This window comes from Lodderomyces beijingensis, assembly GCF_963989305.1.
Source record: "Lodderomyces beijingensis strain CBS 14171 genome assembly, chromosome: 3".
Lineage (NCBI taxonomy): Eukaryota > Fungi > Ascomycota > Pichiomycetes > Serinales > Debaryomycetaceae > Lodderomyces > Lodderomyces beijingensis.
In genome coordinates this window covers 161734-185410 of record NC_089972.1, presented here as the reverse complement: position 1 = coordinate 185410, position 23677 = coordinate 161734, and the positions used below count along the sequence as shown (strand labels likewise).

General features: G+C 46.9%; 7 protein-coding genes across 7 annotated transcripts; all 7 read left to right on the top strand. All coding sequences in view use genetic code 12, as the record gives it.

The window, feature by feature from the left end:
* Positions 1-130: 130 nt before the first annotated feature.
* LODBEIA_P22030 (uncharacterized protein) lies at positions 131-2446 on the top strand (the record flags this gene model as incomplete). The annotated part of the gene is made up of 1 exon (XM_066972177.1): positions 131-2446. One exon carries the CDS (start codon positions 131-133, stop codon positions 2444-2446), a length of 2316 nt encoding a protein of 771 aa, XP_066829141.1.
* Positions 2447-2950: 504 nt separating this feature from the next.
* Positions 2951-7345, top strand: LODBEIA_P22020 (uncharacterized protein; the record flags this gene model as incomplete). Its single annotated transcript, XM_066972176.1, has 1 exon — positions 2951-7345. The coding sequence occupies one exon, from the start codon at positions 2951-2953 to the stop codon at positions 7343-7345; it is 4395 nt and encodes a 1464-aa protein (XP_066829140.1).
* A 346-nt stretch (positions 7346-7691) lies between these two features.
* LODBEIA_P22010 (uncharacterized protein) lies at positions 7692-10292 on the top strand (the record flags this gene model as incomplete). Its single annotated transcript, XM_066972175.1, has 1 exon — positions 7692-10292. One exon carries the CDS (start codon positions 7692-7694, stop codon positions 10290-10292), a length of 2601 nt encoding a protein of 866 aa, XP_066829139.1.
* A 1365-nt stretch (positions 10293-11657) lies between these two features.
* Positions 11658-12374, top strand: LODBEIA_P22000 (uncharacterized protein; the record flags this gene model as incomplete). Its single annotated transcript, XM_066972174.1, has 1 exon — positions 11658-12374. The coding sequence occupies one exon, from the start codon at positions 11658-11660 to the stop codon at positions 12372-12374; it is 717 nt and encodes a 238-aa protein (XP_066829138.1).
* An 884-nt stretch (positions 12375-13258) lies between these two features.
* On the top strand, positions 13259-18470 carry LODBEIA_P21990 (uncharacterized protein; the record flags this gene model as incomplete). The annotated part of the gene is made up of 2 exons (XM_066972171.1): positions 13259-14646; positions 14927-18470. 2 exons carry the CDS (start codon positions 13259-13261, stop codon positions 18468-18470), a joined length of 4932 nt encoding a protein of 1643 aa, XP_066829137.1.
* A 1406-nt stretch (positions 18471-19876) lies between these two features.
* On the top strand, positions 19877-22313 carry LODBEIA_P21980 (uncharacterized protein; the record flags this gene model as incomplete). Its single annotated transcript, XM_066972170.1, has 2 exons — positions 19877-20942; positions 20995-22313. 2 exons carry the CDS (start codon positions 19877-19879, stop codon positions 22311-22313), a joined length of 2385 nt encoding a protein of 794 aa, XP_066829136.1.
* A 198-nt stretch (positions 22314-22511) lies between these two features.
* On the top strand, positions 22512-23663 carry LODBEIA_P21970 (uncharacterized protein; the record flags this gene model as incomplete). Its single annotated transcript, XM_066972169.1, has 1 exon — positions 22512-23663. The coding sequence occupies one exon, from the start codon at positions 22512-22514 to the stop codon at positions 23661-23663; it is 1152 nt and encodes a 383-aa protein (XP_066829135.1).
* Between the last annotated feature and the right edge of the window lie 14 nt (positions 23664-23677).

Genomic DNA, 23677 nt, shown 5'->3' with positions numbered 1-23677 from the left:
ATTCATTTCATATATCTTGGGTACCAGCCATTGTCAATCGGAAAAAGCCTCCTATCTTTTTTGTAGTTCCTACTTCTGGCCAGGTTGCTTAGAGTGTACAGATATATACCGTGTTTACCGATAACCGACCATGGCTTCGACGTTGCCCGCATTCACCGATCTCAATGCCACTTGGACTTTTATTCAACCGGGGTTGGAATTCATCCTTGGAGCGCAGAATGAGCAAGGGGTCACGTCGACGATGTACATGAACTGCTACACGGCAGTGTACAACTACTGCGTCAACAAGTCGAGACGCGGCTCGAACCCAGCGTCGTTGGCGGCCAACACTGAAAACAACTCGTATTCGTTAGCTGGTGCCGAGATTTATAGCAAGTTGGAAACTTATCTAGTCCAGTTTATCCGCAATTTGAAGAAAAACCCCACCGAGACGTTTTTGGAGTTTTACGTGAGGAAGTGGACCAGGTTCACCATTGGCGCCGTCTACATGAACAACGTGTTTGATTACATGAATAGGTACTGGGTGCAGAAGGAGCGATCCGATGGACGAAAGGACATTTTCGACGTGAATACCTTGTCGTTGATCAAGTGGAAGCACGAGATGTTCCAGTTGAATGCCGATGTCTTGATTGACCAAGTGTTGGAGTTGATTGAAAAACAGAGGAACCATTTGATTGTCGACACCAATCTCATCTCCACCGCGATCAAGTCGTTGGTGTTTTTAAGTATCGATATCCAGGACTTGAAAAAACCCAATTTGATCATCTATGTCAATGCATTTGAAAAACCGTTTTTGGAAGCAACGTTGCGGTATTATTTGAAAGAGAGCTCGCAGTACTTGGCTCATCATAACGTGGTGGACTACATGAAGAAATGCGAGACGAGATTAACTGAAGAGATATCACGGTCCAACACTTACCTTGAAGACCACTCCAAGAAGCAGTTTGTTGATATTCTCAACCAGGCCATGATTGAGAACCATGCCCAGGAGATGTATGGCCAGTTTATCATTTTACTAGAGCAAAAGCAAATCGAGCACATCCAGCGAATGTACAAGCTTCTTTCGCGAGTGCCAAAGACTCTTGACCCCATGGCTTCTGCATTGGAAGAATATATCAAAAAGGAGGCCAACATTGCATTAGAAGAGATTAAAAACCAAAACGAGGCCGAGATTAAAGAGGGCAAGCGCAAGCCCGGGTCCGGAATCGAGCCCAAAGTTTATGTCAATACGCTTATTGCCATTTACAACCAGTTTAATGAGGTTGTCATTGAGGCGTTCAATAAAGACACCAAGTTCATTAGGTCCTTGGATAATGCGTGTCGTCATTTCGTCAACAATAACGTCATTGCTGTGCCTAGACCTCGAGCTCAGAGCAAGACGCCCGAGTTGCTAGCGAAATATGCCGATGGCTTTCTCAAGAATAGTGCCAAGGATGCAGACATTGTTGATATGAATGCAGACAACTTGATGATTGTGTTCAAGTTTCTCAATGACAAGGACACGTTTGAAGAGCACTATAGGCGATCATTGGCCAAGAGGTTGATCAATGGCACTTGCAAATCGGACGAGTTGGAAGAAAGTGTGTTGCATAGGTTGCAAGAGGAGAACTCGATCGAGTTCACTTCAAAGATGACCAAGATGTTTTCCGATATGAAGGCTTCCGAGGATTTGAAGCTCAAGGTCAAGGAGAGACTGAATGGGGAAAATAACGCCGTCATTAAGGATTTCAATCCCTTGATTCTTGCCCAGAGCATGTGGCCCTTCCGCCACGTTGCCGAGTACGACTTGAAAGTGGCGCCCGAGTTGGCAGCCCCGTTTGCCCACTTGCAGGAGGTTTACTCCGAGCAACATAATGGCCGACAATTGCAGTGGCTTTGGAACCATGGACGAGCCGAATTGAAGGCAAACTTGTCGAGAAAGGGCAAACCGCCATTTTCATTCACCGTTTCCAATGTCCAGCTAATGATCCTCGTGGCGTTCAACGCCAAAAATAGTTATACATTCAAGGAGTTGCATGAGAAGGTGGGCACCAAGAAGGAAACGTTTGAAGCCCACTTGGCTCCCTTTACCAAGTACAAGTTAATGGATCAGTCGACAGAGGAAATTAACGATGAGACTGTTTTCACGTTGGTGGACGAATACAAGTCGAAAAAATTAAAAGTCAATTTCATAAGTGCCATTAAAACGAATGAAACGAAGCAAGAAGAAGACGAGGCCAGTAAGGAAATCGACGAGGCTAGAAAAACCTATTTGCAAGCTTGTATTGTTAGGATTATGAAACTGAGGAAGCAAATGAAGAACAACGATTTGATCAACGAAGTCTTGCCGCAAACCTCGTCTCGATTCAAAGCCAAGATTCTTGATGTTAAACGAGTGATTGACGTGTTGATTGAAAAGGAGTACTTGAAGAGGTTAGATAATAATACTTTTGAGTATATAAGCTGAGTAATGTCAAAAATAATAATGCATCTTTTCTGAAAATAAATCCGAAGCTGGCCTTGTCCTTGACTTGCGTCTTGACCTGGGCTTTGACCTGGGCCTTGACCTTGCCCTTAACTTGAACTTGACCTTGGACCCTGGACCTTGGACCTTGCCCTGGGTTCTTGGTTGGTTGGTTGGTTGGTTGAATAGAGGGGAGCTCCATATGGTAGCATCCGGTGACATAGTAGATGCACCCGCTACTAAACTTTCTTTTCGTGCCGTTTGTTCTTCTTCCTGATAACAGCATGCCACGGGGAACCAACCAGTAGGAAGTTAAGCCCCCCCACTTGCTCCTTGTTGCAGTTGCATCGGACAGATCTTGCTGAAAACTGTGACTCACGAAATTCTCACCAGTTGAAAAAACTACCCTTCTTTTTTACCTTTGTTTTTCGTTCTTTTTCTCCAGGTCAAGATCATCTCAGTGTTTGCTTCTTTTTTTTTTGTCGAGTCAACGATATGGTTCACCAGATGAAGGGATTGCTGTTGCTGGGTGATTGCCCGTTTCTAGACTCGCTACGCAGCCCGCTCGTGAGTCCAGACTCAAATGCCATCAGTCTATGCTTTTTCCAAGCGTGTTCGCTAATTGCGTCTGCTGTGTTTGCCATTTTCGCTATTTACCAATTCGCGTCGCTGGTGTTTTCAAACCACTACGGGCCGTTCAAAATCAAGTATGCGTTTGGCAGTCCCTTCAAGTTGCAGAGCGTGGGCATTTTGCAAATCATCAAGTTGTACTTGATCACGATACACATGTTGCTTGTGGTGCTATCGATTGGGGAGCGCGCCACCAATGCCGATTTCGCCTTGCTTGTGTTGGTCGTCTTGCCGTTTCAGGTTGTCGAACCCACGCGTCTGGTTGTGTGCTCAGCGTCGACTTCGCTTTACTGGCTCTACAAGAGCGTGTTCACGGGGGTGATCATGTGGCAGAAAGAGATGTATAGTAATGCCATGACTTTGACGGTAGAAGTATGCCTCTTTGTGAGTTCCTTGCTTATTTTCACCCTTGAGTCGTGGTTCTATCGACCTTCGCGGGAGTTGAAGCAGCACTACGACTTGAACGGCTGGCATGTGGCAACCGTGCATAATTTTTGGTCGGAGTTGACATTTTTCTGGCTCGATGCCACCATTTCGAAAATCTACGAGACGCAAAGGATTGACGTGGACGAAACTCCGCCGTTGCATGTTGACCAGCAGTGTCAGTACACGTTTGGCGAGTTGAAGCAGAGATGGACCGAGGCGGCGGAAACCAACAGTAACAAGAAAAAGACCAGTTTGTTGGGGATATATTTGCTGATTCACCGGCGACAATTTGTCGCCATGTTGATTTTGGACTTGTTGGCGGTGGTTTGCAACTTGACTCAGGCGTTCTTGCTACAACAGTTGCTTCTATACACGGGCGAGCTGAATACCAGACCCGTGGTTGTTGGGTTCTCAATCGCCACAGGCATCTTTGCTTGTGCCGTGGGGAAATTCACATCACTTAATCGGTTTGCAGCCTTGCATTTCAAGATCCGCACCCAGACTTATTCCTCCTTGGGCACATTTGTCTATCAAAAAGCGCTTCTGCTTTCTTCTGAATCTCGCAAGTTCAAGAACACCGGGGAGATCATCAACAATTTGGCCGTTGATGTCAACAAGATTGCCCTTGTGGCCCAATATTCGTTTGCGTTGAATTTCCCCATCCGCATCACGATTGCGTTGGTGGCGATATACCGGCTCTTGGGGGTGGCAGCGTTCTTTGGGTTCCTAACTGCGTTGGTGATGGTTCCCTTGACTAGCACAGTGAGCGCATCGATCTCGTCGCTTATCAAGCGCAACATGAAGATTCGAGACGAGCGGTTGAAATTGACGTCGGAGATTTTGCAGTCGATCAAGAGCATCAAATTGTACGCTTGGGAACAGCCGATGCTTGCGAGGTTGTTCAAGATTCGCAACGAGAGCGAGCTCTCCATGGCGAGAAAAGTCGGCATCTACAATGCCATCTCGATGTTCTTGTGGAACACCATCCCTTTCGCCATCAGCGTTACCTGTTTGATTGCGTTTGTCAAGCTTACCCATTTAGTATTGGTGCCCGCGGTGATCTTCCCGGCATTGTCTTTGTTTGATCTACTTACTGATCCAATCAGTCAATTGCCCGATGCCATTGTCGCCATCCTCGAGGCACGCGTTTCGTTCAACAGGTTGTATGAGTTTTTCAACTTGCCCGATTGCGACTCGCGTGTGGTTAAAACCAAAAATGTGAAAGGCAAGGACGAGATTAGTGTTTCCACCAGTGATGCTACTTTCAACTGGAGCAAAGACGCCGTGGCGTTGCAAAATATAAATTTCACCGCTAGGCAAGGCCAGCTCACGTGCATTGTGGGTAAAGTCGGCTCTGGCAAATCAGCACTTCTCAAGGCCCTCTTGGGAGATTTGCAGCAGACTTCAGGGGTGGTGAATGTCAATGGCACCGTTGCTTATTGCGCGCAGCAGCCATGGATCCAGAATGCCACCGTCAAGGCCAACATCTTGTTCGGATGCAAGCTCGATGAAACCTACTACAACAAAGTGGTCAAGGCGTGTCAGTTGATTTCCGATCTCAACATCTTGCCCGATGGCGACCAAACGGTGGTGGGCGAAAAGGGCATTTCGCTAAGTGGCGGGCAAAAGGCGCGGATTTCGTTGGCGCGAGCCGTGTATGCTCGAGCCGATGTGATTCTATTGGACGATGTGCTTTCTGCTGTCGATGCTCATGTGGGCAAAAGCATCATTAATGAGGTGTTGTCGTCTGCGACGGGATTGTTAGCTGACAAGACTGTGATTTTAGCTACCAATGCCATCAATGTGTTGCAGTTTTCGCAGGAGGTTTACTTGATTAAAAATGGCACCATTGCTGAGCGTGGAAGCTGGGACCAGATCAAGCATGATAATTCTGAATTGGCCAAGCTCATCAACGAGCACAGTCGCAAAGTCGAAGAACACGCCGAAGAAGAAGAAGAAGAAGTTAAGGTAGCCGAGATAGTTGCTCCTCCATTGAACGCAGTCAAAGCTCCTGCCGAGCTCAGAACCGTCCAGGAACAGGAAAAAGGAGCCAAGGGGACCGTGAAATTTGACGTTTATTACCAATATTTCAAAGCTTGCAACTTCCCCATGATCTTGCTCTACATTTTGATCTATGGCGGCAACGTGTTTTGCACCATTGCTGCCAACTACATCTTGAAGAACTGGTCGGAACACAACTTGGAACACGATGGCAACTCGCAAGTTGTCTACTACTTGTCACTTTACGCCGCGGTGGGGATCTCGGGTGCCGCGTGCACGCTCTTTGCGGCGTTGATCATGTGGTGCTATTGCATCTTGCGTGGTTCAAAGCATTTCCACGATGAAATGGCCAAGGCCGTGTTGCGTTCACCAATGCAATTTTTCGAAACTACGCCACTTGGCAGGATTTTGAACCGGTTTGCTGACGACATGAACGTTATAGACCAGCAGTTGATTTGGTCGATCTTGGCTGTGATTGATTTCGGGTTGTTAACTGTTGGGTTGTTGGGGGAAGTGGTTTACAATTTACCAATGATGGGCATCGTGGTGGTGATTTTGGTGCTCGTATTCAACCGGATCCGCGTCTATTTCATTGCGTCGGCTAGGGAGTTGAAGAGATTGTTGTCTGCGTGTAGGTCGCCTTTGTTTTCGCATCTACTGGAGTCCATCAATGGTGTTGATACCATCAAGGCCTTTGACCAGGAAGATAAGTTCAAACAGGATAATAACAGAATCACAAATACGTTCATCAGGGTCCAGTATACGACCTTGTGCGCCAGCCGGTGGTTGTCGATGCGGTTGCAGACTATATCGGCTGTGATTGTTTACAGCTCGGCGTTGTTCATCTTGTCTACTGTTGGCACGAAGCATCAGATCAGCGCCGGTATGGCTGGGTTCATTTTGATCAACGCCTTGAGCATCACGGGCGGTTTGAACATGATTGTGCGTGGGTGGGCCGATATCGAAGCCCGAAGCGTTTCCTTAGAGAGGGTCATCGAGTATGCCAATTTGAAGCCGGAGGCAGCGGAGATTGTTGTCGACAACAGGCCTCCGCCACACTGGCCCAGTCACGGGGCCATCAAGTTTGAAAACTACTACACCAAGTACCGGGACAACTTTGACTATGTGTTGAAAAACATCAATTTGGACATCAAACCAGGGGAGAAAATCGGGGTTGTTGGTAGAACCGGAGCTGGCAAGTCGACGTTGACGATGGCCTTGTTTCGAATCATCGAGGCAACTAGCGGTGGCGTTGCAATCGACGGCATCCAGACCAACGCCATTGGTCTTTTTGACTTGCGGAGCCACTTGAATATCATCCCTCAGGATTCCAACACCGTGGAGGGTACCGTGCGTGAGAACTTGGATCCGCTCGGCAAGCATGACGACGCAAGGTTATGGCAAGTTTTGCAGTTGGCGCATTTAAAAGCCCACGTTGAGCAGTTGACCACCACGAGTTTCTCTCCCGATGGCAGCGAGTGCCAATGTCACGGGTTGGACGCGATGGTTTTCGAAGGCGGGTCCAATTTGTCCGCGGGCCAACGCCAGCTCTTATCGCTTGCTCGGGCCTTGTTGAACGAGTCCACCACGTTGGTTTTGGACGAGGCGACGGCTAGCATCGACGTTGAGACGGACCGAGTCGTTCAAAATACCATCCGGAGCGAGTTTAAGGACAAGACTATTGTGACTATTGCGCATCGATTGGAGACTATCATGGATAGTGACCGCGTGGTGGTTTTGGAAAAGGGCGAGGTCCGAGAGTTTGATACGCCAGCGCAGTTGTTGAAGGATACGAACTCGATGTTTTACTCCTTGTGTGCCAAAGGCGGAGTCTTGAAGAATTGATGTGGAAAACACCTCGTGGGTGGAGCAATTGGTGCCACGAGGAGACAACTAGAGACTTTTTTTTCTTATAGCTGCTTTTTTTTTTATTGCTTATAGACATTGTAGAGAAAATGGAGACACATTGAAAACCATTGTAGCAGTACCAGGTTGTAATCCGTGGACTCTAAGAGCCTTTGGTGTGTACATGAAAGGGCTCCTTTTGGAGGTTTTGTAGAAATTGCAAAACTTTTGAATTGCAAATTGGCACCACCTCTTTTGTGTCGAGCAATCACTTTCCTCATCTTCCTCGCTTTACCTCCGCCCACCAGCACCATTAAGACCACCACAACCACCACCACGATTCGCAATGAAGACACATTTGTTGGTGGTACCGAGTAAAAAGACAGAGGAGATCAACTGGATCAAACCACTCAACAACTACTTGCTCTCCATCTACGGCAACACCTCGGCCTACCAAAACGACATCAATGCCTTTGATAAACTTCGACAGGACACCCGTGGCGTCAATGCCGATAACACGGGGCTTCGCCTCTACTACAAGTACTACAGCCAGCTCGAGATCTTGGACTTGAAGATCCAGTTTGCGGCATTGAACAAGTCCAAGAAGTTGCAGTTTGTCTGGTACGATGCATTTGAGCCCGACGTGATGCATGAGCAGAATGCCTTGCCGTTTGAAAAAGCCAATGTCTTGTTCAACGTGGCGGCGTTGCTTACCAAGTTTGCCAGTTCTAAATACAACGAGTCTCAGAGCTCGGGCAAGAGTGGCAGTGGGCTGGTTAAGGAGCTGATTCTTATGCTACAGCAAGCCTCGGGGGTATACGAGTTTGTTAATGAGAACTTTTTGCATGCGCCAAGCAACGATTTGGCTCAGTCTACAATCAGGTTTTTGGGGAAATTGCTGCTTGCTCAGGCGCAGGAGGTGTTTACGTTGAATGTTGTCACGAATGACTTGAACCAGCTGAAGAATTCCTTGATTGCCAAGTTGTGCAAGGCGACTAGTTTGTTGTTTGAGGAGTGTTTTGATATGATTGGGCTGGGGGAGAGGCCGAGTGCGATGTATGAGATTGATTACGAGGGTGATTTCTTGGAAGGGCCCGACGATGGTGAAGGCGGAGGAGCTGAAGGTGGCGAGCCGCTGCGGTTTGTTGCTGCTCGATTGGATCCTAATTGGGTTTCCGTTATCCAGTTCAAGATTCAGTATTACAGGTCGTTGGCTTTTTACTTCCATGCGTTGCATTTGGAGTCGACTAAGAAATACGGCGAGGCGATTTCCTACTTGAACCAATCAAAGGAGATCTTGGATAATGCTCAGCCCAATGTCAAGAGCTATGAGTTGGTTGACAATTACAAGTACCAGAAGGATGTCGTTGGCATCAAGCTCAATGACCTCAACAAGGACAATGACTTGATTTACCACGACTTGGTCCGCGCCAATGTCAACATTGAGCTGCTCACTCCCATGCAGGTGGCGAAAGCCATCCCGTTGAACCAGATTGCCATGTTGAAAGAGGTCAACGAAACTGATTTCGGTAATTTTTTGAGCAATGTTGTGCCGATCAATATCCACGAGTTGTCAAGTTTTTATTCGGAGGAGAAGTCGCAATTGCTCAGGAATGAGATTGATTTCTACGAGGTTTCCAACGAGGAAGCGGTGTCGTTTCTCGAGTCTTTGAAACTCCCCAAAGCATTGTACGTGATCAAGGAGAGCCTTGCGCAATCGGATGATGAGCAAGTGCCTGTGGAAACGAGTGCCAAAGTGCTGGAGATTTCGCGCAGTTTTGGAGAAGACCAACAGCTCGAGCGTGAAAATGCCACATTGAGGAAAAACATTTACAACCTCATTGCTCAGCTCAATCAATATGAAAACCAAGACCAAGCTATTCAGTTGAAAAAGGCGCTTTATGAAGCATCGAATTCCGATAGCAAGTTGGCATCGTTTATTGATAAACATCTATACCAGACCTTGCTGAAGGGACCGACATCAGAGCAAGTTCTAGCGCTATTCAAAGCTCCATCTTCTCATGAGGTGAGCTTATTGGATATGGATGACTCGCAGGAGAAGCAAGTTGGAGTTATTGAGACCTTTTTAAGTGATCTCAACTCGATCAGGTCCCACAAGAAGGAGTTGATTGACAATTTGAAAAAAAAAGTGCATGCCGATGATATTTCCGATATCTTGATTTTCAACTCTCGGCAAAAGTCGAATAACGAGATCAAATCGGTCATTTTCCCCGCTGAGTTGCAAAAATTCCAGCCTTTTATTGATAAATTGGACAATTTAATCAGTAGGGAGAAATTGGTCTTGTCTGATTTGAAGATTGAATGGGGCAAATTGCTTGCTGATCCACAAGTGCGCAAAATCCAAGCAAATGTTAGCTCCAAGGGTGTCATGCGACAAGAGCTGATTGCGCGAATAGACGATTTTTACAAGAATTGGAAACTGTATCATGCCGGGTTGAAAAAGGGTAATCTGTGGTATAATAACATCCATCAGCATTGTTTGAGTTTGGTCAACGGTGGAGCCGACCAGTTGAGTGGCTCAATGGGGAGGATGCAGATTGGCTCAAACCCACAAGCACCAGCGAGGAATTATCCAAATGCCCCGTCTGTGCCTCTGGGGTATGGAGTATCGCCACAGCATTCAGGGCAGCAACAACAGCAACAACTACCACCACCACAACAACAACCGGGATATGGTTTCTCGCAGCCACCGTTTGTCTCTAGAGGCAGCTCGCAGGATTATTCAAGACCGGCGCCACAATTACCACCGAAACACGCAGCAGCACCGAATTTCAATTTGCCTCAACCACCGATCAAATCCGAGGCAGCGCCGCCCAATGCACAAAATCCCGCTTGGCTGGGGAAGAAGAACGAGTCTGGGAGTGGCTTGATTTATGACCAGCCCTCGACTTATGATCCTAGGATGTACGACTTTTTTTCGAAATGAGGGAATTGTTTTTGAGGGGATGTGCGGGAAGGAGAATTGGGGAGGGGGGGGGGGATTTTTGAAGGTTGAGGAGAGCACGGATGGTGATGTGTGGCTTGTCCGTTTAGGGGATGAGGGGGTGTTTTTCATTTTAGGTCAACACCAAGGCCTACCCCAACCCCAACCTCAATTTCAACATCAACCCCAACAACGGTAGTGGTTTGGAATTCGTTTGGACTGGTGCCGCGTGCATTGTTTCCATGTTTTTTTGGGTAGACGGGGTTGGCGGATGCTGGAAGTGACGCCAAGACCCGGCACGTGGTGAACAGATACCGTCTACTATTCATCCAGCCTCCACCTGCCCATCATCGAACAGTGGTTTAGGTTGGCGAAAAATGTACACGTTTTTTTTTTGATGTCTTTTAGTTGTGGCTCTAATATCCCCGCCGCTTAATTTTTTTTTTCTTAACTCTTTTGTTGAGAAATGATTTTTAGGGAGTAATTGCTTTGGTCTGGTTTGGTTTCAATTACGACTTGGAATAGAGGTGACTTTTTTCTTTTTTGCATCCCTTGTTGTTTCTTAACTCGATTTGGAGCGGGTTACGAGGTGTACAAAGGGAGGAAGGGTGGAAGGGCGGGTGCCCGTTGACTTCAGTGGTTGCAATCCCGAATCCATGTGCTCCACAGTCACTGGCTTCCTCTTTTTCTTTCTTTTCATTTTAGTTTTGGCGAGTGGTGTACGAACTGCACCAAGAGAGAAAATGCTGCAACCTTTTTTTTTTTTTTTGCAGCCGATATCAACACCCGTGCTACAACGTTTCCTTCGCCCATTTATCTCTTCACGACTGGTGCTGGATGACGAAGGGAAAGAGAAGGAACCTTGGTTATAACGGAGGTTTGAAAAAGGAAAAAAAGGAAAAAAGGAAAAAAAAAAAAATTGGAACCAACCTTTCTTTTAGATTTCTTTTTTTTTTTTAGGTGGCTGCGTACCTTTTTTAAATCAATGTTGCATTCTCTTGTTTGATCTTGTTTCTGGGGGGGATTCAGGGTTTAGTCCAGGATGTGGTTGGTCTCTTTTTTAAGGGAAGGCGGGTGGGAATAGGGGAGTGGGATGCCGCTTCGGCGGAGGCTAGTTATGGCTTGCGTTTATTACTGTTGAAACACCACATTTGTTTGATTCTTTTTCTTTTTTCTTTTTTTTTTTTTTTTTTTTTACAAGGAGACCAATTTCTGTTGATCGTGGTCGATGGGAATGGAGTGGCACGGAGTGGGACAGAAAAGAGTATAAATATAGATGAGTAGCCGGAGGGTTCTTTCGTTTTGGGGTGGACTTGTTTAGTGGCCAGATCTACACTCACGACAAGAACCAGATCCAACTAGATTAAGATGAGATTCGACTCTTTTGCTGTTATTGCCTTGCTTGCCGCCTTGGCTCAAGCGGGATTGTTACCCGTTAAATTGCCCATCCCCACCAAGTTGCCCGTGGTGGCTATTCCAACCAATGTAGCTGGTGCTATCGCTGCTGCTACTGCCTTGCCTGCTGCTGTCGCTGGTGCTGTTCCAACAAAGATTGCCGGTGCCATCCCCACTAATGTCGTTGGTGCCATCGCGGGAGCTATTCCAACCAAGATCGCCGCTGCTATCCCTACTAATGTAGTCGGTGGTGTCGCGGGGGCCCTTCCAACGAACGTTGTTGGCGCAATCGCCAGTGCCATCCCAACCGCATTGCCCATTGCCCTCCCTACCAACTTGCCCAGTCTTGACAAATTGCAAGGACTCAGCGAGGAAGCATTGAAGAAGGAGCTTGCAGCAGGCTCGGCTATCGCTGCCAATTTCTTGAATATCTTGGGTGGTAGTGCCTCGGGCGCCGTTCAAGCCAATTCCAACAGCGCAGCCGCCGCCGCTGCTGCTGTTATTGGTGGTTCCCTTGGACCTGTTAGTGGTTCGGTTTCTGGCTCAATTAGCGGCAAAGTTGGCAAGAGAGAGAACGACGAAGGCGAGGTCGAAAAGAGGGATTCTGCTTTGGCCACTGCCATTGCTATTCAATTGTTGAAGAATTTGGGCTTTACTTTTAAGGGCGCCGTTGCTGTCAAGTCCACTTGAGCTGAACTTTTCCGACCTTAGAGGGGTGACGGATGAAGAGTCACGTTTGTATGTTTTTCTTTTCTCTACATGACTTTGGTCAACTAGATTGTCAGATTTTGCTTTGAATGAATGCTTTCTTTGTATGTTGGAACCAAATCGTGAAACCAAGCAATGGGTCGATGAAGGTGCGGCACGTGACTCTCGTCGTTTTTCCTGAGCTTAAATAAAAAAAAAAGGGAACCACTGGGCAAGAACCTCACCCAACTTTCATCTGAGTTCTCCAGATCCCGCCTCTCTCCATCTCAAGGTCAATCAGATACTCGAAAAGACCACTTTCAAGTCCGTTATAACTTGGCAGATGAACCCCCAAGTTATGACGAAAATGAAAGCGGTAACTCCCACTCTCGAGAGACGTGTCCGTGTCGCGTTCATGTGTCGTGAACCAAAGCTGGCAGTTTCACGACACGCACGAAAACGAGCAGCAGCGTGCCACGGGCTATGAGATCGCCAATAGAATCTGGGCTACAGATGTCCTACAAAGATCCGTCCAAGATCCCTCTCCCTTTCTGTCTCTACTCCTCAACAGGCATTCCAGTCTCCGTCTGCTTTCTGACTTGCCCGATTCGTCTTGTCTGGTTAGAACTGGGGCTCTCTTGATCTCTGGCGCAGCTTCAAGCTTCGCGGTTTATATTTAGAAGTTGACGACAACTGCGAAGCCAAAAAATAAAGAGGAAAACAGGTTCCATTTCTCACCACCGTCACTACAACCACTACAACCACCAGAAGACCTTTCTTTCATTTGATACATCTTAATTCCTAAACACACCCATAGACGCTCGCTAGATAGACACTTACACTCACTAAATCCTCACCTAAAAAAAAAAAACAAACGAAAACCCAAAATGAAGGCATTATATTTGGTTCTATTTTCGCTACTAAGCTTGACGATGGCCGCCGATACAATCACGTGTAGCTCGACGAAAAAGTGTCCCCAGGAGGCCCCCTGCTGCTCGCAGTTTGGTATATGTGGCACCGGAGCCTACTGCTTGGGCGGATGCGACATTCGATACTCGTTCAATTTGACCTCGTGCATGCCCATGCCGCGCATGGAGGATTTCGACTTGACGTTCAATTCCAAGGCCGACGTTGAGAAAATCGAGTTGCAAAACGAGTACTTGGGCAACTATTCCGAGGCGGACTGGGTCTACACCGGCTGGGTTGATTATTTCGACAACGCCATGCTTTTGCAGATGCCCAACGGGACCACCGGTACCGTTGTTTCTTCAACGAAATATCTCTGGTACGGCAAGGTGGGTGCCACCATCAAGACCTCGCGCGGCGGCGGAGTCATCACTGCCTTTATTTTGTTTTCAGACGTCCAAGACGAAATCGATTATGAATTTGTCGGTTACAACTTGACCAACCCCGAATCCAACTTTTACGCGCAAGGGATCTTGAATTACACAAATTCAAGAAACTCCTCCGTTAACGACACTTTCCAATACTACCACCTCTATGAAATGGACTGGTACGAGGACCACATCGATTGGATCGTCGATAACCAAAAAGTCCGCACCTTGAATCGCGCCGATACTTGGAATGACACGTCAAAACGATTTGATTTCCCGCAAACTCCTTCGAGAATCCAGTTTTCCTTGTGGCCCGGTGGTGACCCATCCAATGGTGAAGGCACCATTGAATGGGCCGGAGGTGAAATCAACTGGAACTCGGAAGACATCCAAAGATACGGCTATTACTATGCCCACGTCAAAAACATCCATTTCGAGGCTCGTGACGTGCCCGCCTTTGTCAAATTGGACGGCAGTTCCAACAGTGTCGATGATTACCACGCATTCCTTTATAACCATACAGATGGTAACGAAGACGACGTCATGTTGACGAACAAAAAGACGTGGTTGGGAAGCAATGACGCCACGGGGTTTGACCCACAAAATGACGAGGATCCAGTCGATAAAAACATCACCTCCACCATAGTCGTCACCAGCGGCTCCTCGACCATCACCACGGTCCACACCACCACTGCAAGACAAACGGCAAACATTCCCGCGCAAAACACCGCGGCTGCGAACCAAGCCACCGCTGCTCAAGCCACCAACAATGCATATAATCCAAGCAATGGAATCGGCGGCTTTGTGCAAGACGCTAGACTGACTGCCGGTGCCGGTGATAGTGCTGGATCTTCAGCTGGCGCTGGAGTTGCAAACGTGGACAAGATTGGACTTGAAAGTATAATCCTTTCCATCTTATTGGGGGTTCTTTCTTATTTAATGTAGACAATTTGGAGAAAAAAAAAAAACAAAAAAACCAAAAAAAAAAAAACGTTAGGTATTAAAGACAAGTTATTAGTAACACAGGAGTCTGTAGTCATCTTTGGTTGGCGATATTGCAACTTCCTCTTGCTTGTAGACTTTCCTGATGGTCCTTCACTGGGGAGGTTCAGTTGGTTTGGCAGTATGGTTGACAGTCCTGCACATTGCACCACCCACGGCCAGTTCAACAACAACCACCACTTTTTTTTTCCACCTCCAATTGTAACCAAAACCAGACAGCACATACATTTACACACTCAACCACAGCACCAACACCGAGTACGCCCGACTGCTGTCTTCTCCACTTCAGGATCCACATCAATTGCTGCTTTCCAAGATGAAGATGTTGACCAAGTTTGAGTCCAAGTCGTCGAGGGCCAAAGGAGTGGCATTCCACCCCAAGAGACCCTGGTGCCTCGTTTCGCTCCATTCGTCCACAATTCAACTATGGGACTACAGAATGGGGACGTTGATCGATCGATTTGAAGAGCACGTGGGGCCCGTTCGATGCGTCAACTTTCACGCAACGCAGCCGCTTTTCGTTAGTGGAGGCGACGACTACTCGATCAAGGTGTGGTCTCTCAACACGAGAAAATGCATCTTCACCTTGAATGGCCATTTGGACTACGTGCGCGGGGTTTCGTTCCACCATGAACTACCATGGATCTTGAGTTGTTCCGACGACCAGACTATTCGCATCTGGAACTGGCAAAACAGACAGGAAATTGCTTGCTTAACTGGCCACAATCACTATGTTATGAGTGCGCAATTCCACCCCACCGAGGATTTGATTGTTTCTGCGAGTTTGGACCAAACTGTGCGGGTATGGGATATCTCCGGCTTGAGGAAAAAACACTCGGCTCCCACCAGTTCTCTCCGTAGTTTTGAAGACCAGATTCAAAGACAACAGTTGCCGCAACAGGATATCTTTGGCAATGTCAATGCCATTGTTAAATACGTGTTGGAAGGACACGATAAAGGGGTCAATTACGCCGCGTTCCATCCCACCTTGCCCTTGATTGTCTCAGCTGGAGACGACCGATTGGTGAAGTTGTGGAGAATGAGCGACACCAAGGCATGGGAAGTGGACACTTGTAGAGGCCACACCGGCAATGTGTTGAGCGCCATTTTCCATCCTCACCAGGATATGATTTTGAGTGTTTCCGACGACAAGACGATTCGAGTTTGGGATTTGAACAAGAGGGTGCCCATTAAGCAGTTTAGACGCGAAAACGACCGGTTTTGGCTTATTGCTAGTCACCCCAATATCAATTTGTTTGCCGCGTGCCATGACTCGGGAGTAATGGTTTTCAAATTGGAAAGAGAACGGCCAGCTCACGCCCTTTATCAGAATAAGTTGTTTTACGTCAATGCTGAAAAGCAAGTGCAAGCTTTTGATTACGAAAAGCAAGAATGCAGCTTACCCATGATTTCGTTAAAGAAAATCGGCAAGAGTTGGTCTTTTATGAGACAATTGAGTCACAACCCAACCGATAACTCGATTTTGGTTGTTCATGGAGAAGGCGATAGCTCAAACTATGCCTTGATCACTTTACCTAAACATGCCACGGGAGCTATTGAACCTACCGATATTCGCCAAGGTGAAGCCAATTTCGCCACTTTTATTTCAAGAAACAGGTTTGTTACATTTATCAAGTCGTCCAAGACTTTACACGTTAAGGATTTGAGCAATAACGTGACCAAGACGATTCAATTGGACTCCTCGGTGACTGATGTCTTGCCAAGTAGACCCGGGTGTATATTGCTCGTCAAGGCCCACTCGGTTATCAATTATGACGTGCAACAGCGCAAGGAGATTTCCGACCTTAGCGTCAACAATGTCAAGTATGTCACTTGGTCCCATGATGGACACTACCTTGCTCTCTTGTCGAAGCACACCATCACTATTGCCAATAAAGACCTCGAGTTGATCACATCGATGCATGAAACTATAAGAATCAAGAGTGCCGCGTGGGACGACTCGGGGGTTTTGCTCTTTTCTACTTTGAACCATATCAAGTACACCTTGTTGAATGGCGACAATGGAATCATCAAGACGTTGGAAAACACGGTGTACATCACCAAGGTCACGGGCAACAAGGTTTACTGTTTGAATCGCGCGGGGCAAGTAGATGTCATCACTATTGACCCCACTGAATACCGTTTCAAGAGAGCGTTGGTGAATGGCAACTTTGGCGAAGTGTTGAGGTTGATCAAAAACTCCACCTTGGTTGGTGAAAATATTGTTGCTTATTTGCAAAAGAAGGGCTACAGCGAAGTTGCCCTTCACTTTGTGACAGATCCGGAAACAAGGTTCCATTTGGCAATTGAATCCGGGAACCTAGAGACTGCCCTTGAAGAATGCAAAAAATTGGACTCGAAAGAAGTTTGGCAATCCTTGGCTGATGAGTCGGTGTTGATTGGAAGATTTGACATCACCGAGTTGTGCTTGCAAAGATTACACCTGTTTCAAAAATTGAGTTTTTTTTACTTGATCAGTGGCCAAACTGACAAGTTGAAAAAAATGTCGCTCATTGCTGCCAATAGAGGCGACGCGTCCGCAGTCATTCAAAATAGCATATATACCAATGACCCCAAGGCGCAATTGGAAGTTTATCAAAGCGCCGGCATGCTTGCCTTGGCCCATGTCTTGAGAAAGAGCCAAGGATTGCAAGACGAGGGCGAAGAAGAACAAAAAGCACCTGCCGAGGCTGTATTGCCCGAGATTGGTGAGCTGCTTGCAGTTCCGCAGCCAGTGTCGACCACTAGTGTGCTCCCGTTGAAAGACGTTGGAATGTCACTTTTCGAGGCTAGCTTGACAGGAGCCACAGATTTGACTATTGACGAGCCACAAGAAACAGCTCCCGAGGCAATTGCTTACGAGTTGGAGAGAGAAGAAGAAGAAGAAGAGGAAGAAGGTGGTTGGGACTTTGAAGAGCTCGATGAAGAGGATGTCACTATTGATGAAAATGAACTTGGGCCAGGTCAAACTGGGTCCACCGTTGGCGCATTGATTAGACGAGGAGACTTTGAGCAAGCAGCAAGCAAACTCAGCAAGCAGTTTGGAATACTTGATTTTGCACCATTGCGCGACGCATTTATCGAAACGTGTTCCCAGTTGTACCTTCCCGGATCCGAAGAGCTCAGTGCGCTTAAAGTGCCAGTTACAAGCGAAGTGGTGCTGGGCACACCATCGACAGATGAAGCATTTAAACTTTTCAAGGCCAACAACTTGGAAGCTGCCATCACCGAGTTTCAAAAAATCTTGTATGGATGCATTACACGAGACGCCGACTTGGAAGACATTAAGCAAATCTTGCACCTCTGCAGGGAATACATCTTGGCGTGCCGAATTGAACTAACTCGAAGATCCTTGCCCGAATCTGAAGTCAAGCGCAATTTGGAGCTTGCATGCTTATTTGCCTCGTGTGACTTGCAGCCACCGCATAGATTGATTGGATTGCAGTTGGCTGCCCAGTTGAACTTCAAATTCAAGAATTTTGAAACTTCGTCCAAGTTTGCCAAATTGTACATTGACGTTGCGCCCCATTCCAAAGCTGAGCAAATGAAAAAATTGAAAGCCAAGGCCGACTTGGGTCACGATTCTATTGATCTTGAAGTGAATGACGAGTTTTGCGCACACAGCTTGACTCCCATTTACCCTGGCGAACCTTTTGTTACCGAAGCTTTATTAAAGACGAAATACAAACCAGAGTTTAAGGGACAAGTTAGTGAGATTACTGGTGTTACTACTATCGGTGTGCCTGCTTCTGGATTCAGATAAAAAAAGAGATCACAACTTTATATATATGTGTATATATATAGTTTTCTATACTATTCTTTCTTTTATATTGATCGATAGATGTTTTTTTTTTTTATAAAAAAATTGAAGATTCTTGTTGAGTTCTGATGTAGGGTTATAACATGAATTGATTGGTGATCAAGCGGAATGCATGGTTTGCAATTTGAAGCGCGTTTTTTTGTTTGGGAGACAAGGATCTTAGGGGGCTGGCGGAGGATTACATCAAGGACTCACTTCGACTCTACCGTGTGCGCCGGTATTTGTATATTTTCCATACACATAGATCTTTTAGAAGTTCAGTGTTTGATCGATTTCAACTAAAGCTTTGAGATTCTGGTTCCGCTTTGAGCAATCGAATTTGGGGGAGAGCTGTGTAGTTGGGTTGGGCCTTCAATGTTTTATGGAGTGGAGCCACACGAGGCCTCGTTGTAGTTTCTTCGATCAACGAAGAAACAAAAAAAAAAAAGAAAGAAAACATTTTCGAGAAACCGACTGGGGTAGACACCGAGTGGTCTTGAAAGCTTTCAAGAGAAGTTGTGGAGTGAAAAATTACGTGCTTTCCGCATGCCGTTGTCACACCACGGTCTTCGTATAGGTTTTTTTTTTTTGCTCGATTTGAGAGGACTTTCCTTTACCTTGTGGAGTCAAAAACCTTGTAAACTTCACAGTAATCCCGCTCGGCAATTCACAATTTTTTGGAAGGTGTTTCAACACCCACTGATCACTGGAGTGGGATGGCTATTACTAGAAAAACTTGAACCTTCTCAACCTTTTGTTATTCAAATGAGTTAGGTACAACAACGACAAAAGAAAGAAAAAAATCCAAACTTGAAAGAAAAATTAGAAAAAGTGGTGGCATTTTACTTGAACTTTCCAATGCTATCACTCGACTCGGTATTCCAAACAACAGGGCAAGAGCCCAGGTAAAAGGAAAAAAAAGGTGGGACTTTTTTCTTCAAAAGGGTTTGTTTTTTTGTTTTTTTTTTTTTTCAACCCAACCTCTTTCCTAATTTGCAGCCAATTCTGCAGCACAAAAGCTGCAAATTTGTTCAACGAGAGTGCAACGACAAGGAACAACAAGAACCACCACGCCAACTCCACACTTCCCTAGGGTTAGGACCACCGGAGACTTCAACCTTGGCAAGAATACACACGGGAGGCGCGTGGAGAGCGGAGAGTTCTTGATGTTGCCATTTTGACGTGTGCCGTGAGGACGGGACCACCGCGCGGGCTTGTCTTTTCTTATATATTACAGCGCCATATCCCCCATATGCTGCAAACTCTTTTGTAAGCGGTTTCTAGCTCCTGCTGTAAAGAATCGAGTTTGCAATCTCATTGGCAAGAAGAGAGAAAGCAAAAACAAAGAACAAAGAAACAGTTTGAGAGAAATGAAGTTTTATCACTGCTTATTGTTGTATGCTATTGCGCTTACTGATGCTCTAGTGATTGACACTAGAGACGTTGGGGCTGCCGCCGCAGTGGCTGCGGCTCGGAGCGGCGCCGTTTCCCAATTGGGCGGCGCGGATTTGAGTCGTGTCCACTCCAATATTGGAGGCGCAAATGTTCATGGAGCGCATGTTCACTTAGCGGCTGCCAATTCTGACGCCAGGGAGAAGAAAGTGTTGCCAAAAGAAGGTCAGGTTCACCATGGCAAGGACAAGGATAGAGGTGATGGAGACGGGCCGCACGGGGGCCATTCCCGTCACTATCACCATGATGTAGCTCATCATAAGGCTGCTGATGTAGCGGATGCCAAGGAGCCTACGTTTAAGACTGAGGTTAAGATTGGTTCCTTTGGCGAGATGTTTTGGAAGTTGTTGAGTATTGGCAAGGAGATTACGATGGAGAAGTTGGCTATTTTGAAGGATATTTTGATTTTGCTTGATAAGATTAAGACTCTACGTGAACAAGCCGGCGACGGCGGCCGCGGGGGCGGCGGTGAGTCTTCAGGTGGCGGGTCGTCAAAGTTGGTTGAGTTGCTTGTGGCTAGAGACGCTGAGGCTTGGGAAGAGAAGCTTGGTAGGGAGGATATTGACGCGATGGTTTTCCAGGCTCAGGCTATTGATCTTGGTGAAGTTGTGAGGAGGGCTGACGAGGAAGAGGAGGTTTTGTTTGAGAATGAAGCGCCTATGTTTGACGCTATGCTTTCGGTTGATAAGAGGGATGAAGAGAGTGATATGGCTGAACAGGCTGCTGCTGAGCAGGCACAAGCTCAAGCTGAGCAAGCTGCTGCTGAACAAGCTCAAGCTGAACAGGCGCAAGCGGAACAAGCTGCTGCTGAACAGGCACCAGTTGAACAGGCACCAGTTGAACAGGCACAAGCAGAACAAGCACCAGCAGAACAGGCACCAATTGAAGAAGCACCAGCAGAACAGGCACCAATTGAACAAGCTGCTGCAGAGCAAGCTGCGCCTGAACAAGCTCAAGACGATGGTGGCGACAATGAATGGGAACGTGAATTTAAAGCCGAGTGGGCTAGAAAGGATGACGATGGACAAAAGTCTAGAGTTGAATATGAGTATGAGCGTCGTAAATCTGGCAAGAGATGGAAGGAGAAGTGGTCGAAGGATCATCTTGATCATGACCGTCATCATCACCATGATCACGACGATCATCACCACGATCATAAAGGACACCATGATCATCACGATCACAAGGGACATGACCATCACTTTGGCAAAGGACACCATGATCATCACTTTGGCAAAGGACACGATGATCATCATCATGATGGTAAAGGATTGGATCACCACTTTGGTAAAGGACACCATGATCATCACTTTGGTAAAGGACACCATGATCATCATCATGATGGTAAAGGATTGGATCACCACTTTGGTAAAGGACACCATGATCATCACTTTGGTAAAGGACACCATGATCATCACTTTGGTAAAGGACACCATGATCATCACTTTGGTAAAGGACACCATGATCATCACGATCATAAAGGACACCATGATCATCACGATCATAAAGGACACGATCACCATGATCATAAAGGACACGATCACCATGATCACCATGATCACCACGGCCATAAAGGACACGATCATCACGATCATAAAGGACACGATCACCATGATCACCATGATCACCACGGCCATAAAGGACACGATCATCACGATCATAAAGGACACGATCACCATGATCACCATGATCACCACGACCATAAAAAACACGATCATCACGATCATCACGATCATAAAGGACATGATCACCATGATCACCATGATCACCACGATCATAAAAAACACGATCACCATGATCATAAAGGACACGATCATCATGATCACCATGATCATAAAGGACACGATCATCATGATCACCATGATCATAAAGGACACGATCACCATGATCATAAAGGACACGATCACCATGATCATAAAGGACACGATCACCACGACCATAAAAAACACGATCATCACGATCACAAGGGACATGATCATCACGGCCATAAAGGACACGATCATCACGACCATAAAAAACACGACCATAAAAAACACGATCATCACAACCGTAAAGGACATGACAAACGCGAAGATGTTGATTTGTCTCGTCGCGACAGTAAATACAAAGACGCTTATACCAGGGGCAACCGTTACTACGATGGAAGAACCAGAAATCCAAGTACTTGGGGTACAAGCAGGGGCAGTGGCCAGTATGGTAGTCTATATGGCGTTAGAACCGCTACGCGAGTACTCCCAGCTAGTGGTCAAACCACCAGTAGACCCCAGATCAATGATGGACGTCTCAGGGATATTCAGTACACTGATGGGCGCCTCAGATCTGGTGGACTCGTTGACACTGGAAGTGGCCAGGTAAGAGTTATCCGTCCTTATTACGACACCCTTAGTCCAAATGATCCTCGTCTCAGGGATAGCCGAATTGACCCGGTTAGGAGCGATCTCCAGTACACCGACGGTCGCATTAGAACTGGTAGACTCGTTGACACTGGAAGTGGCCAAATAATAGTTACCCGTCCTTATTACGACACCCAGGATAGCAAAACTCCATACGGCGATGGTCGCTACTACGATAGTGCACAAGGCGGTTGGGTTCTTGGACGTCAATATGACAGCCGATTCGGTGGCCAATACGATGCACGCCTCAGAAGCGGTCAAGTTTCAACTATGCACGCTAGGGATCTCGGTCATGGTTTTGGTCCTCATGATGGTGACAAAGGACATGCACATCACGACTGTACGGGACATGGTCATGGAAAGCACGATGATTGCCGTGGTCACCACGACCACAAAAAACACGATCACCATGATCATAAAGGACACGATCACCATGATCATAAAGGACACGATCACCATGATCATAAAGGACACGATCACCATGATCATAAAGGACACGATCACCATGATCATAAAGGACACGATCACCATGATCATAAAGGACACGATCACCATGATCATCACGATCATAAAGGACACGATCATCACGGTCATCACGATGGTAAAGGACATGGCGACCACCACGATGGTAAAGGGCATGGCGACCACCACGATCACCATGATCATCACGATCATAAAGGACACGATCATCACGGTCATCACGATCATAAAGGACACGATCATCACGGTCATCACGATGGTAAAGGACATGGCGACCACCACGATGGTAAAGGGCATGGCGACCACCACGATCACCATGATCATCACGATCATAAAGGACACGATCATCACGGTCATCACGATCATAAAGGACACGATCATCACGGTCATCACGATGGTAAAGGACATGGCGACCACCACGATGGTAAAGGGCATGGCGACCACCACGATCACCATGATCATCACGATCATAAAGGACACGATCATCACGGTCATCACGATGGTAAAGGACATGGCGACCACCACGATGGTAAAGGGCATGGCGACCACCACGATGGTAAAGGGCATGGCGACCACCACGATGATAAAGGGCATGATCATCACGACCACCATGATCACCATGATCACCACGACCATAAAGGACACGATCATCACGATCACAAGGGACATGATCACAAGGGACATGATCACCACGATCATAAAGGGCATGGCGACCACCACGATGGTAAAGGACACGATGGTAAAGGACATGGTCCACAGGGTCATGGCAAACACGGTAAGGATAATAAGGACTGTGATATGCATGGGATTCCCAAAGGTCACTCACAGTTAGGCAGGGGAAGAGCC